This window comes from Sinohyriopsis cumingii, chromosome 4 (genome assembly GCF_028554795.1).
Source record: "Sinohyriopsis cumingii isolate HCF-2022 chromosome 4, ASM2855479v2, whole genome shotgun sequence".
NCBI lineage: Eukaryota > Metazoa > Mollusca > Bivalvia > Unionida > Unionidae > Sinohyriopsis > Sinohyriopsis cumingii.
Genome location: NC_142964.1, coordinates 65,473,498 through 65,486,566, shown reverse-complemented (window position 1 = coordinate 65,486,566; position 13,069 = coordinate 65,473,498). Strand labels below are relative to the sequence as shown.

At 34.7% G+C, this 13,069-nt stretch overlaps 1 protein-coding gene across 4 annotated transcripts in view; it reads left to right on the top strand.

Moving 5' to 3' along the window:
• The window catches only part of LOC149801354 (leucine-rich repeat-containing protein 49-like), a 170,828-nt gene that overhangs the window by 101,416 nt on the left and 56,343 nt on the right, over positions 1-13,069 (top strand). For all 4 annotated transcript variants that reach the window (XM_089955411.1, XM_089955409.1, XM_089955408.1 and 1 more), the window contains one exon: positions 7,228-7,311. In XM_089955411.1, coding sequence (XP_089811537.1) covers positions 7,228-7,311 — 84 coding nt within the window. The remainder of the gene's footprint in view (positions 1-7,227; positions 7,312-13,069) is intronic.

Genomic DNA, 13,069 nt, shown 5'->3' with positions numbered 1-13,069 from the left:
GGTATACTAGTTTGATTCATAGTCAGTGGGTTGCAGGTACAAATCCTGACCAGACTAGGTTGGATGAGACCCTGTTCTGTGTGTCTCCGTTCAGAGGTACTTTACTTACATTGCCTTGGCAGTAGATAGTCATTCATGTACTGATGTGCCATTAGACACCAGTCAGGCAATCTTTCAGAAGATCATATTGAATGTTGAAGATCATTATATGAACTTGTTGATCCGTTATGATAAACATGAAACTGCATGCATACTGTACAAGGCAGGTAAAGAAAAGAATACTTTCAAATGGTTTCGAATAATATGAACCACAATACTTCAAGATGGAGGAAGACATTCTGCCTCACTAAGACTACAGTTGATTAAACATACAGGAGGACATTTTGAGAAGACTGACAACAGAGAGAGAGAGCATTCTAGATAGAGGCAGTGCACAACTAGGATAATAATTCTAAAGAAGAATATATTTCAGTGAATGTAAATACCATTTTCTTCAGAGAACATTATGTCATATTCAAGGTGGTGAAAGATTTATACTGTTTTGTTTTGCCATCTACAAATTTTTAGTGCAAGATGCATATTGCCTTGCTTTGGACATATTTACATTGTGAATCTTTACAGAGAAAAAATATATTATTTATTTCAAGGAATAACAGAACATGAAGGAATATAGGTTTTACAGAATTGAAATTTAATGATTGATTGAAGGGGAAAAGACTGACCTACAAGAAGGGTCACCTGAAAATAGCAAGATGTGAAAACTGTTCTTCAGGATAATGATTATAAAGAAGAAGAGATTTCACTGAATGTTAAGAATATACAGAAAGATATTTGTGTCAGCAAAACTAATTTAGATGCCTAGGAAGGTAAAAAAGAAAAAGAAGATCTTTAAAGAAGTGAAAGAACTTGAAAACAGTGAACCAGTGGAGCTTAGAAAGGTGATTCTGTTTGTTACAGTATCAGACTGTTTTCTCTCCATATTAGTGGGATCAAGTAATGAAAGCAAGTTGGGGTTTATGGGAATCCTTCATTGTAGGAAGTTGCTTGTCAACAGAAAGTTATCTGGGTCCTACTAGTAGTTAGAATTAATTGCAATGTATACTTTTTACTGTGCTCATTTGAACTTGTATGGTTACAGTACAGGGTGTAATGTATACTTTTTACTGTGCTCATTTGAACTTGTATGGTTACAGTACAGAGTGTAATGCATTCTTTTTACCTGTGCTCATTTGAACTTGTATGGTTACAGTACAGAGTGTAATGCATTCTTTTTACCTGTGCTCATTTGAACTTGTATGGTTTACAGTACAGGGTGTAATGTATACTTTTTACTGTGCTCATTTGAACTTGTATGGTCACAGTACAGAGTGTAATGTATACTTTTTACCTGTGCTTATTTGAACTTGTATGGTTACAGTACAGGGTGTAATGTACACTTTTTACTGTGCTCATTTGAACTTATATGGTTACAGTACAGGGTGTAATGTATACTTTTTACTGTGCTCATTTGAACTTGTATGTTTACAGTACAGGGTGTAATGTATACTTTTTACTGTGCTCATTTGAACTTGTGTGGTTACAGTACAGGGTGTAATGTATACTTTTTACTGTGCTCATTTGAACTTGTATGGTTACAGTACAGGGTGTAATGTATACTTTTTGCTGTACTCATTTGAACTTGTATGGTTATGGCATAATGACCAAAGTAGGAATATAAACCTTAAAAACAGCAGAACTTGGTCATTTCCTGTTTACAGTTGGGTAAATATGGTTGTCCAGGTATTTATAAAATAAGAACAATGATCCCTGTATTTTGAAAAGTATTAAAAGTATCATTTACAGTTGAATAATTTAAATCATTTTCATTTCAATAGCGTTCTTAAAACAAAAATTTGTATGAATATAGGATTAGTTTTGCAGTGATCTGACAGATAACATTATTGAAATCAAATATCAAGATAGATGTTATCAGTGCCCAGGGTATATTGACAGCTTCAACATTTTTCAATTGGACTATATAATGAGCTAGTCAGCTCTTTTGAATCCAATGCCCACTTCCATTGCATGCATTTGTACTACTTTGGATCGGTTTATTGAAAGATGTTGAAAATCATTAAGAACAGCAATTGAGTTAACTCTAAGATTTCATTGGAAACAGTTCTATATCTAGTTTGTCAGGTTTGACTGCATTTTGTTCTGTCAATGTTAGTCAGGTTTCTTAGGTTGCCATGTATACTTGCTTAGAAGTTGAGTCAATCTGCAAACTGCACAGACCCGAATATGCCATCACTTAATGCACTGGCAGATCTTGGTCTATGCAACTAGGTAGGAGTAGTTAGTAGAACAGACAACGCAGACCTTCTAGTGCAGATAAGGGTCTATGTTGTTTGCATTTGGACTTGGCGTATAAGTGAGTGTATATGGTATGTCTATTATTCATAAGTTTGAATACACTCCATTTATTGGTATGTCATCATTCATAAAATGCAAAATGGCAAATTTAGAGGCTGGAGGGTGGGGAAGGGTCAGGCAAACTGCACTTAATCAAGTTACGTAAAACATAGCATTCACTTGTCAGAATGAAACCGACATTGAATAGACTCCTGGAATAGTTTATGGTTATTTTCTATCTTTAATTTTTCATACAAAGAAACATTAATTGTTATTGCTTAATGGCAAATATTTTGTAATGTACAATGAACTTATTTGTACCATAATTAATACTTTTATGTATAATAATTTGTAAAATCAGAAAAAAAAGAGTTGATGAAAATATGTGTGAAGAATTGCCAAGACACTCATGATCTTTAATAATTTTAAAATTGCTACAAATTGTATTAAATAATTAAAATAAAGTTTAATTTGTGATCCATTAGGCATGATTTTAAAATACAATTACTGAGACCTGATACTCCTATAAATTTAACTGGGTTGGATACCAAGTACCAAAAAGGATGGCTATTCGTAACAAATAATGTAGTTCATCCCTCCAATTTGTAAAGATTTAATTAACCTGTGTTGACAGTGTTGTGATAATAAAGTATTCAATTGTGTTTGAGGCAAATGTTACAAACTGGGATTGAATATTACCTTTCTTTTGAAATTTCTTATCTTTTAAAGACATTCTCAGCGGCAAGTGACTGAAAATTGCAATTTCATGATCTTCATTGAAAAGGTTTAGTAATAGTCTGGTTCACAAGCCATCACTGCTTGAATGTTATTAGTTGACTATTGAATTAAGTTTTGTGGGTCAAATTCAGGGTGCATGAATCTCCATTCTTTGAATCAGTTAAATTGCTTCTCCCATCAGGCTATTGAAGTTTCAAAATTGCAGAATAATGTTAATGATTATGTGTTTCCTGCCTGAATTAAAACTCTGGTTAATATCACAAGTGCCATTGTCAGTAATTTGTATGGTAAATTATGGGGCCAATACTATATGGAATTTTAACATGAATTATAACTGCTAAGAAATCAAACCTGGCTAAGGATTCTTTTTTTAAGGAGTTACATTCCTGTGTGAACTTGATTTAGACTTAATTTGAGGATGTTCAGTGTCCATTATTTACTCAGTCTAAACAACAATAGGAGAAGCAGATATTACATCTGTAGGATTTGTTTTTGTTTTCACGTGAATGATACAACATGTAGCCATACTTTTGGTAGGATTCTACAGTGATCATGGTTTTATTCAAGGATAAAGAGGAATTCAAAATATGGCTGAAATTTTGTATATTATTTTTCTTTATGTGTGAATATGGACTTGGAACATTAAGGTTTTTGTTTTTTGTTATTCTTTGGATAATTACATTTCCAACATTGGTACACAACAAGGGAAAATATACATGAAATATTTTCTATATCTAGAAAATAATCTTGTTTCCAGGGAGAATTGTATGTAAAATCAGACCTGGTATGACATGTAATTATTAGACGTATGAAGGAAAGGATGGTGCTCAGAAAGACTTGCATTGTTCCTTGTATTCAATGTTGTGAGAGTTGATACTAAATGTAACAACTAATAACAAGCAGAAAGATTTAGTTCAGCAGTTGCAAGCAATTGGATTCTTTTCATGTCAGCACAATCAAATTTTGTTACATCTTGATGAAGTTTATATTCACATAGAAGAAAATATGCCATCCGGCCATCTATAAATCAAAGATGAAGAAAATCTGAGCCAGGCAAAAATGATGCATCGGCAAATAGTTTGGCAACCATGAAGCTAAATTCAGATGCTTAGAAATTTGTCAGTTACTCTGGGACCAAGGATTTTGAATTAATCATGCCCAGTTATTGAGAATGTGTCTGTAAACTCAGTGTCATTTAAAAATGTTTTTGGAGAGTCATGAAGACACCATAGTAGTATCAAAGGTCATGCCCAAGAAGACAGTCATGTTATATTTATGGGTCACATATTGAAGAATTATGGGAACCAGTTTGGTTTTTGTGAAAGGCGTAAAGTGGGGAAGCAACCATAGAGAGAGAAGTCACACTATTGATAGTGCTTGCACCAATGATGATGCCCAAATTAGTGTTAGGGCCCAGGTTACAAATAAAACCCATAAAAATGGCAGAACATGCACTGTACATAGAACCCCAACATTTGATAAAGATCTTGCTAGTGTTGGAGCCCATACTATACAAACATCTAACACAGTGGATAGAATGGATCCAGTTGATGGAACTCAAACGTTTGATGAAGCCCATTATTTGGGTGGAAGTGAAATTGTTGAGAGAACATTCCCACATAGCACAGAAAGATCTCACACACGAGCCATGGAAAGGGCAGCTACATTTACCAGTTTAGTTTTGGGCCTATCACCCTCTGTAAGAAAGTCAAGGAATACCTAGTTATATTTATACAAAAGAATCATACATTTATTTAGTTTATGTTTCTACTTCATAGGGTCATGAAATTGAACCTTTGATTTTATAACCTTGTCTTGTTCTATGGAGGTGACATATATTGTATTGTTACTTATGTATGTCCCTCCCACCATACAGGCTTGGAGATGAAAAGTAGGCTCATTGCACCCTCCTGCATATAGTAAGAAGCAACTAATGAAGGCAACCATTTTTTGCCCTGGGATGCATTCCATGATGTTCAGCCTAGGAATGTTTTTGAATCAAGTACAGTCAAACCTATCAGTAGTGGTCACCCATGGGAAATGGCCAGAACTGGCCTTTGCACACAGGTGATCACTTTATGCAGATTCAGTTTTAAAATTTATTCACCCAGTTTATTACACAACTGGCGTAAAAGTTCCTAGCTGTCTATATTTTTCATTTGGAAGTTTTAATGATTTGGTACTTATCACTCAACATTGGGAATGAACAGACTTTGGTAATAATATCTAAGTATTAATTTTTATATTAACATTTGATAATATTGCATTAGTATTACGCTTTAGAAAAACAATTGGTGATACTAAACTAGTGTTAAATTTTAGACCAACAATTAATATTTTATTTAAGATCAATAAGGGCACCTGCCATGACCTTTTTGATGTACACTTTAGAAGTTTGCCCTCATGTCACTAATTTCTTTTCTGTTCTGTAAGTTTTTAAGGACTTAATGGATTGTAATCAACTTTGTAAACAAGTTTAGTATGAAATGTCCTTGGTTAGCTTAGATTTTCACCCTTTATTTTAGTTCTTAAAGTTGTCTGAGTTATTGCCCCTGTCTGACTAAATGTGTGCCCTTGCATCTTGATATGAACTGAGGCTTCATCAGTTTTTTAGTACTGGCACTGGCAGGGTGTATATGTGGTCTTTAGACATAGTTTTGTTTATTGCTTCATCTTTTCAAACAGATCTGCCAGTGACAATATATTTGCACTTTTGTCAATATATTGTGATTAGCCATGTTCATCCATCTGTCTGTGCCTTAGTGTTTGTCTGTCTGTCTGTCTGTCACTGTTTTCCTTGATGTGTAAACTCCATCTTCATTGTTTGATGGAGAGTATTCATATTTGGTATAATGTTTCAGAAAGATGACAACAAAGATTTGGTATCCTGGATGCAATCCTTATCCTTAAATTTGTCACTTTGCCTTAAAAATAAATTTTAATTTTGCCAAATATTAAATAATAAATTGAAATAAATATAACTTTTTGATTTCATAATACTAGATTTTAAGTAAACTTGGATAAAACTGAATGGATCAAAAATGATACCTGGACGAGTAGTTGCCTGATTGAGTCCCTTTGCAGATGTGCCAGTTATATTTCTCTTCTACTTTTGTACCTAATGAGTATGTACATGTGTGTGATTTTGATTTTTTACATAGCTTTAAAAACTTTTAAGTCATATTGCTACAGTGTCTGCAGTGTGGCAGTTTATAGTGATGTATAGCACTGGGGCATCATGCCGCAGACATGTAGCATGATGCCCCACGCAGTCACATTATCCTGACACCAGGTCGACCAGTCCTAACACTAACCTCCTAATGCTGAGGGCCAAGCAAGGCAGCTGCCAGTACCATTTTTATAAGTCTTTCCTATCACTTGCCAGGGTTCGTATGTACCTACTGAAGCAATGATAAACAAAATTATACATGGATAAAGGCTGCTGTGACAGAGTTATATTTTTCTTCTACCTTTGATGCAGTGATAAAGAAAGCTACACATAAAGTTCAATTTCTGCAAGAGAAAACTTTGGAAAACTTTAGAAAACTTTGAAAACTCCTAAGAAAACTCCTAAGAAAGTTCTTGAAGAAACTTTCCAGTGCTATACAAAGAAAAATTTATAGACAATATCATGGTAATCAGTCTTGTTGTATGTTGTCATTGATATAATATTTTGTAAACAATTCATTTTGTTTATACCAGAATTTGTACAAAATGCATTGGTTTTGTTGTTTTTGCTTTACATCGTTTATCAGTACACAATAGGCTTCGTATGGTGGCCATTATAACTGGAGGAGGAAGAACCTGGCAAAACCCCAGGAAGAACCACTGAGCCATGAGAATCTGCTGGCAAACTTTCTCACATACCCATATTGGCTGAGCCTGAGATTTGAACCCACGCAGAGGTGAGATGGCAGTGATTGGTAAAGGCAAGTGCTTTAGATCACTCTGCAATCCAGAGCCCCATACAAAATATGAGCAAGTACATTGTCAGTCAATAAATTTTAAATCATGTAATTTTGTGTCTGATATTTGAGTTTTTACAAAATGCGCACGTCTGTTAAAATGACATAATTATATTAAATTTTATCATTTCAGGAGGAGGAGAGAAGAATAGCACTTGTAATGGCAAGGAAAGATGAAGAAAAGAAGAAAGAAGGAAACAAAGTGGCAATAATGAAGGTATGAGAGATAATTGACCCATTGAAACACTATCAAAAACTCTTTCTATGTTAACCTCCAACAACCAATTAGACTGGGTTCCAACTGACACATGTTGCTCTATGTACTCATATATAAATTGGATCCAAACACAAACTGCATAGACCAATTCTGCTATCCCACAGAGCACTAGCAGATGTGGGTATATGTAGTTTGTTTGGAGTTAAAAATAGACCAAACAACTCGAACTGTGATAAGCATTCTTTTTGAAATATATGCATTTTAATTACTATTCATATGTTCTTGCTCATGCGGCCTGCGACCTTTAAATATTTTATGTTTTGGCCACCCTCCAGCAAAAAAAAAAGGTTGCTTTAACTTATGTGTGAAAAGTTGCACAGCAAAATATCTTATAAGGTTTAAGGAGTTGATCTGGTAATGAGTTTGCATAACATAATCACTATATCATTTCCTTGAGATCTTGCTGATCTTCTGTACCTATATTATTCATTTGTTCATTTTCCCATCTACCCATTTGCCCATCTGTCTATCTGTTCACACATTTTCTAATCTCCAGGCCTCTGCAATCTTTACATATAAATGGATGCTATTTGGTAGATGAAATGCCAATGATAATTAGATGTTCCATTTATTGGTTTTGTCTTTTCAATGCCAGTTTGGATAGACTTATGCTCCTTGACAGTTAACTTAACATTGGCCACTATAACTTGACTTATTCAAATAGATGTTGCTTGTAACTGGCACAGTGCAGAAACAATTCAACATATTGTCAGTAAACATTGTGACATGAGCCTTGATGTGCATTTCATGGGTTTTATCTTTTCAACCCCATTTTTAACAGAGTTCTGGCCCTTGACAATTAACTAATGATCTTCACAGGGAATGTTGCTTAAAACCAGTATAGCTCAAGAACCATTCAACATATTCAGAATAAATTTGGTAAGAATATAGACCCATAGACCACAATATACATTTTATGGGGTTAATTTTGATCTTGTTTGCTCCATTTTGGAGCTATGGTCCTTTTCAATCATGTTCTTGTCTTCAGATTTAGACTTGGAATGTTCTTTACAATAACAACAATTTAACATATTCTGATGGAATATGGTAAAAATATGATCTCTTCAACTTAAAGAGTTTTGGCAATGTTGCTGGTATTGATGAAACCTTTGAAAGAATTTGATTTGAGTCATTCTGTATTATCATTACACGAATCATGGTCCCTGAATGCCCATCTTATCCTAGCTTTGGTTTCTGGATACAAGTGCTTCTGTTCAAGACTCCTTGGAACAGTTGTAGTGAGCTGGGTTCTTTGTGATATACGTTTCATTGATAGATCCGATTGTATAATACACACCTTTCTTATCATTCACTCCATTCTTGTGTCACTAAAAGAATTTAAAGGAAGGCAAAAATATAAGAAAAATATTTTTTGACATATTCTTGTAGATCATAAGTTAAGGAAGAAACGAAAAGTTCATTGCTGATAATAATAATAATAATAATAATAATAATAATAATAATAATGATATGGTAGAACCTGTCTTGAAAGACCACAGCTATTAAAGACCACCTGTCTTAAGAGTCCAGGATTTTGTTGGCAGAAGGATTGGTCTTTAATAAGATGAAGAAGACAATATTTTTTAAATGAAGCAGAGTTAGCTAAGTACAGATAACTAATCTTCCTTGATGCCATCAGCTCTGTACAAAATCTTCAAATTATTACCACTCATAAAGACAAAGTATCCTAGTGTATGTTCTCTGTCTGTCTGTCTGTCTGTCTCTTTTGTTTTGTCTTTATCTCTCTCACTCTCTATCTCTCTATATGTGGCAAGAAAGCAATTACAAATAAATGCACCATGGATGGATGTTACTACAATAAATTGGGGGAGCAGGAAGGTTTGACTTCATATTTAAGGTTTTATTTTATCCATGTAATAACTCTTTTAAAATGTGGAAATTGAGGGGGGCTTGCTTAATTTCTTTTGTAAGGTAGTTCTATAGCAGTTAATTTTGCTAAATTGTTCTGTGCTTTGTTTAGGAATTTTGACATTTCCAGCAATAATTGAGTGTACATTTGGTGTATTGACAGATTCTCTGTAGTGAAACGTATCATTTACAGATCTTAAAAATGGTAATTTCATGAAACTTGCATGTCATTTATATTTCATATTTGCTTCTTTTGCATTTATTCTTCATTTCATTAGTGTTCCATTTGAATTCCATTCATGTTTGCATGTTAGCTATGATGTCATAATTGGCTCACCTCTGTGAAGTAGAGGTAAGCTGTTGTACTAACCAGTATCAACATCAGCTTCTGCATCCATGCAAATAAAAGCATAGTATGCACACTATGCATCCATGCAAATAAAAGTATAGTATGCACACTATGCATCCATGCAAATAAAAGCATAGTATGCACACTATGCATCCATGCAAATAAAAGTATAGTATGCACACTATGCATCCATGCAAATAAAAGCATAGTATGCACACTATGCATCCATGCAAATAAAAGTATAGTATGCACACTATGCATCCATGCAAATAAAAGTATAGTATGCACACTATGCATCCATGCAAATAAAAGTATAGTATGCACACTGTGCATCCATGCAAATAAAAGCATAGTATGCACACTATGCATCCATGCAAATAAAAGCATAGTATGCACACTCTTAATCATTCTTTCTTCCTATGTCCTAGGCAGCAGTTTGGAGTGGGTTTCATAGCACCTATCCATGCCTCAGGGGAGGGGATAACTCTTTATACATGTACATTAGATTAGCATTCTTGGGTTAAACATTTGTGATTAGCTCTAGTTTCTTGTACACTATGCAAAATACTAGTATACATGGAATTATGGAACATGGTGAGGGGATGCATTTTAATAATTACTGCACCCAAACTATTATGTAGGTCAGTGTAACCTTTATTTTACACTTCACTGACTTTGATTAAATGTTCTGTTTTAAATTTATTTCTCAAGCCCTATTCATAATAGAACCACCAAACTGGGTGATTTTATGCAACTCTGTTGGTACCACACTCTTATCACAGAGGAGGGTCACTGACATACAATCATATTTTACTGGTTTACATTAAGGTTTTGCATTTAGCTCATTAACAAAGTATGTTTTTTTTGATTCTTTGTGTGTGTGTGTGTGTGTGTGTGTGTTTGTGTGTATGTGAATTCATTAAACTTTGTGAGGGGATGCTTGCTTCACTGACTTTGATTAAATTTTCTGCTTAAGTTTAATTTTCAAGATATGTTCATGGCAGAATCTTCAAACTCTATTAGAACCATACCATAGGAGCAGACAAATATTGTGACCTACCTTTTTTGCACATTGCTCCTAACCACCTTGTATACATCAGCAAAACCCAGATTCATCAAACTCATTAGGGAGAGGTATTTTGACGAATACTACACCCTCATCACAAAAGTAGGTCACTGTGAACTATATATCATGCTTCACTGACTTGAGTTTGATCTCAAGTACATTTCCTGCCAGAATAAAAAAATTAGATTTTTGTTAGGACCACACCCTTACAACAAAAGAATGCTGTTGTGAACTACAATTTACATTTGATTGGTTTATGTTAGGATTTTGCATTAAGTTCATAATACAATTATTAAACCTGGAGTCATGACACATGGTGAGGTGATGTATCTCACTGTGACCCACATTTCACATTTCACAGACTTTGGCTCAATTTGATGTTGTCATGGTGCATGCTTTAATTGTTAAACTGGATGCTTGTATAAATCTCTTGTACTACACCCATACCATAAATGTCACTGACCTATGTTTAACAGTTTACTGGATCAAGTTAATTTTTTCATTTAGCTCATGACTACGGTACTTAAGTGTTTGACATGATATGTACATACTTTTCTATTTAGTTGTTGTTGTTGTTGTTGTTGTTGTGGGGTTTAACGCCATTTTTCAGCACACGATAGGCTATACATGGCGGCCAGTATTAATGGTGGAGGAAGAACCCGGGAAAACCCCGGAAAGAACCACCGACCCTCGAGAAGCTACTGGCAAGCTTTCTCACATACCCACATTGGCTGAATCTTAGACTCAAACCGCCGCAGACAGAGGTGAGATGGCAGTGATCCGTAACGAAGAGCGCTTTAGACCACTCGGCCACTCGGGGCCCCCTTTTCTATTTAGAATCATGACACTTGGGAATGTATCTTGATAAGCACTGCTCCCTCATTTCAGTAGTAGGTCATTATGGTTGATATTTTACACTTCTCTGACTTGTGTTTGGTGTTCATTTCTCAGGCTTGCTAGAATTGTGAAGTTGATGATGTTATTCCCCTCTATTACTATCCCACCCTTCTCTTTTAGTACCAAACCCTTACGAGAAAAGAGGCTCATCAGGACCTATATTTCATTTTGTATTGGCTTCGGTAAATGTTTTCCATTGCCTGATGACCACATGAGTTTTTGGCATGTTATATGCATACTGTCGCTACCTGGACATAATGAAACTTGGCAAGTAGATACATCTAGACAAGTTCTACAGCCTTTTTGTTAGAAGAGGCTTCTGTGACCTATATTTTATGCTTCAGTGACTTTGTTTGAAGTTTGTTAAATTTTTGGGTGCTGTTTATTTTCCAGCCATAAAACATGATAATTAAATGAAGTTGTGCTACTATTGCACCCTAAAATGTAAAGATCACTGTGATCTACATTATAGGCTTTGCTTACATGGGTTAAGTATGTCCCAGCCTACTAAGAATGACCTTTGCGACCAGTCCAGTTGAAAGTAGAATAAATATGTTTATTCAGTGGTGAACTTTTCATATCAAATGGTGAACTTTTTATACTCATATTCAGTGTCTATTCTAGAAATGAAAGCTTGGAATGAAAACTACCACTCCATTTGTTAAAATGGGCGGGGAAAAACCCCTGATAATAGGAATTTTGTAAAGGAAGAAATAAAGGTAGGGCTTGAAAATATTAGGTGCAAATTTCGCACATTTGGTTGATTTTTCTATGATTTTTAAAAAAATAAGCACAGATCCCATGATAGCCTGTACTAGAATAGATGCTGTATTAATGACTGTATACTGTGTTGTATATTTTAATATGCTACCCTCAACAGGTTAATTGTCACTTGTATATGGGGATCAGTATAGAAATCATACCAGTGGACTGCTTACTAGATGCATTTCAGGTGAGCACTACTTATAGTGGCTAATCCAGTTCATTATTGATACATGAACTATGTACTGTTGGCTGTCACATCAAGGTTACTCAGAGCCTATGACTTTAAGCCAGTAAATTTTGGCTTCTAGAGGTGGACCATGACATTGGCTTGTCAAGCAAATTTTTTGAACATTAAATTTATAAAATTAATGCAAATCAAAAATAATCAGAGCATTATCTACTTGGTATTTTACCTCTTTGATATCATATAAAAGAATCTGTTGGTCATAAGAGCTTAAAGGATGGACTGTTGTCCATTGTCTGTTATCCAGTGTTCATTGTTCAGTGTCTTTCCAGCCTTTCACCCAAATTTGTTATTGCTACTACTTCCAAACTACTTGGAGGATTGTAATGAAATTATGCAGACACATTCATCCCATGATCTGGTTGGTCTTAAATGAAAATGGTGCAGACAGCCAATATGGCCACAAGTGAGCATCAGGCCATTTTGAAAGCCTTGTTGTTGCCACTTCTGTTGGGTAGAAAGTCATATTGACATGTGATTTTTACCAGAAGACTTGTTATAATGTCTA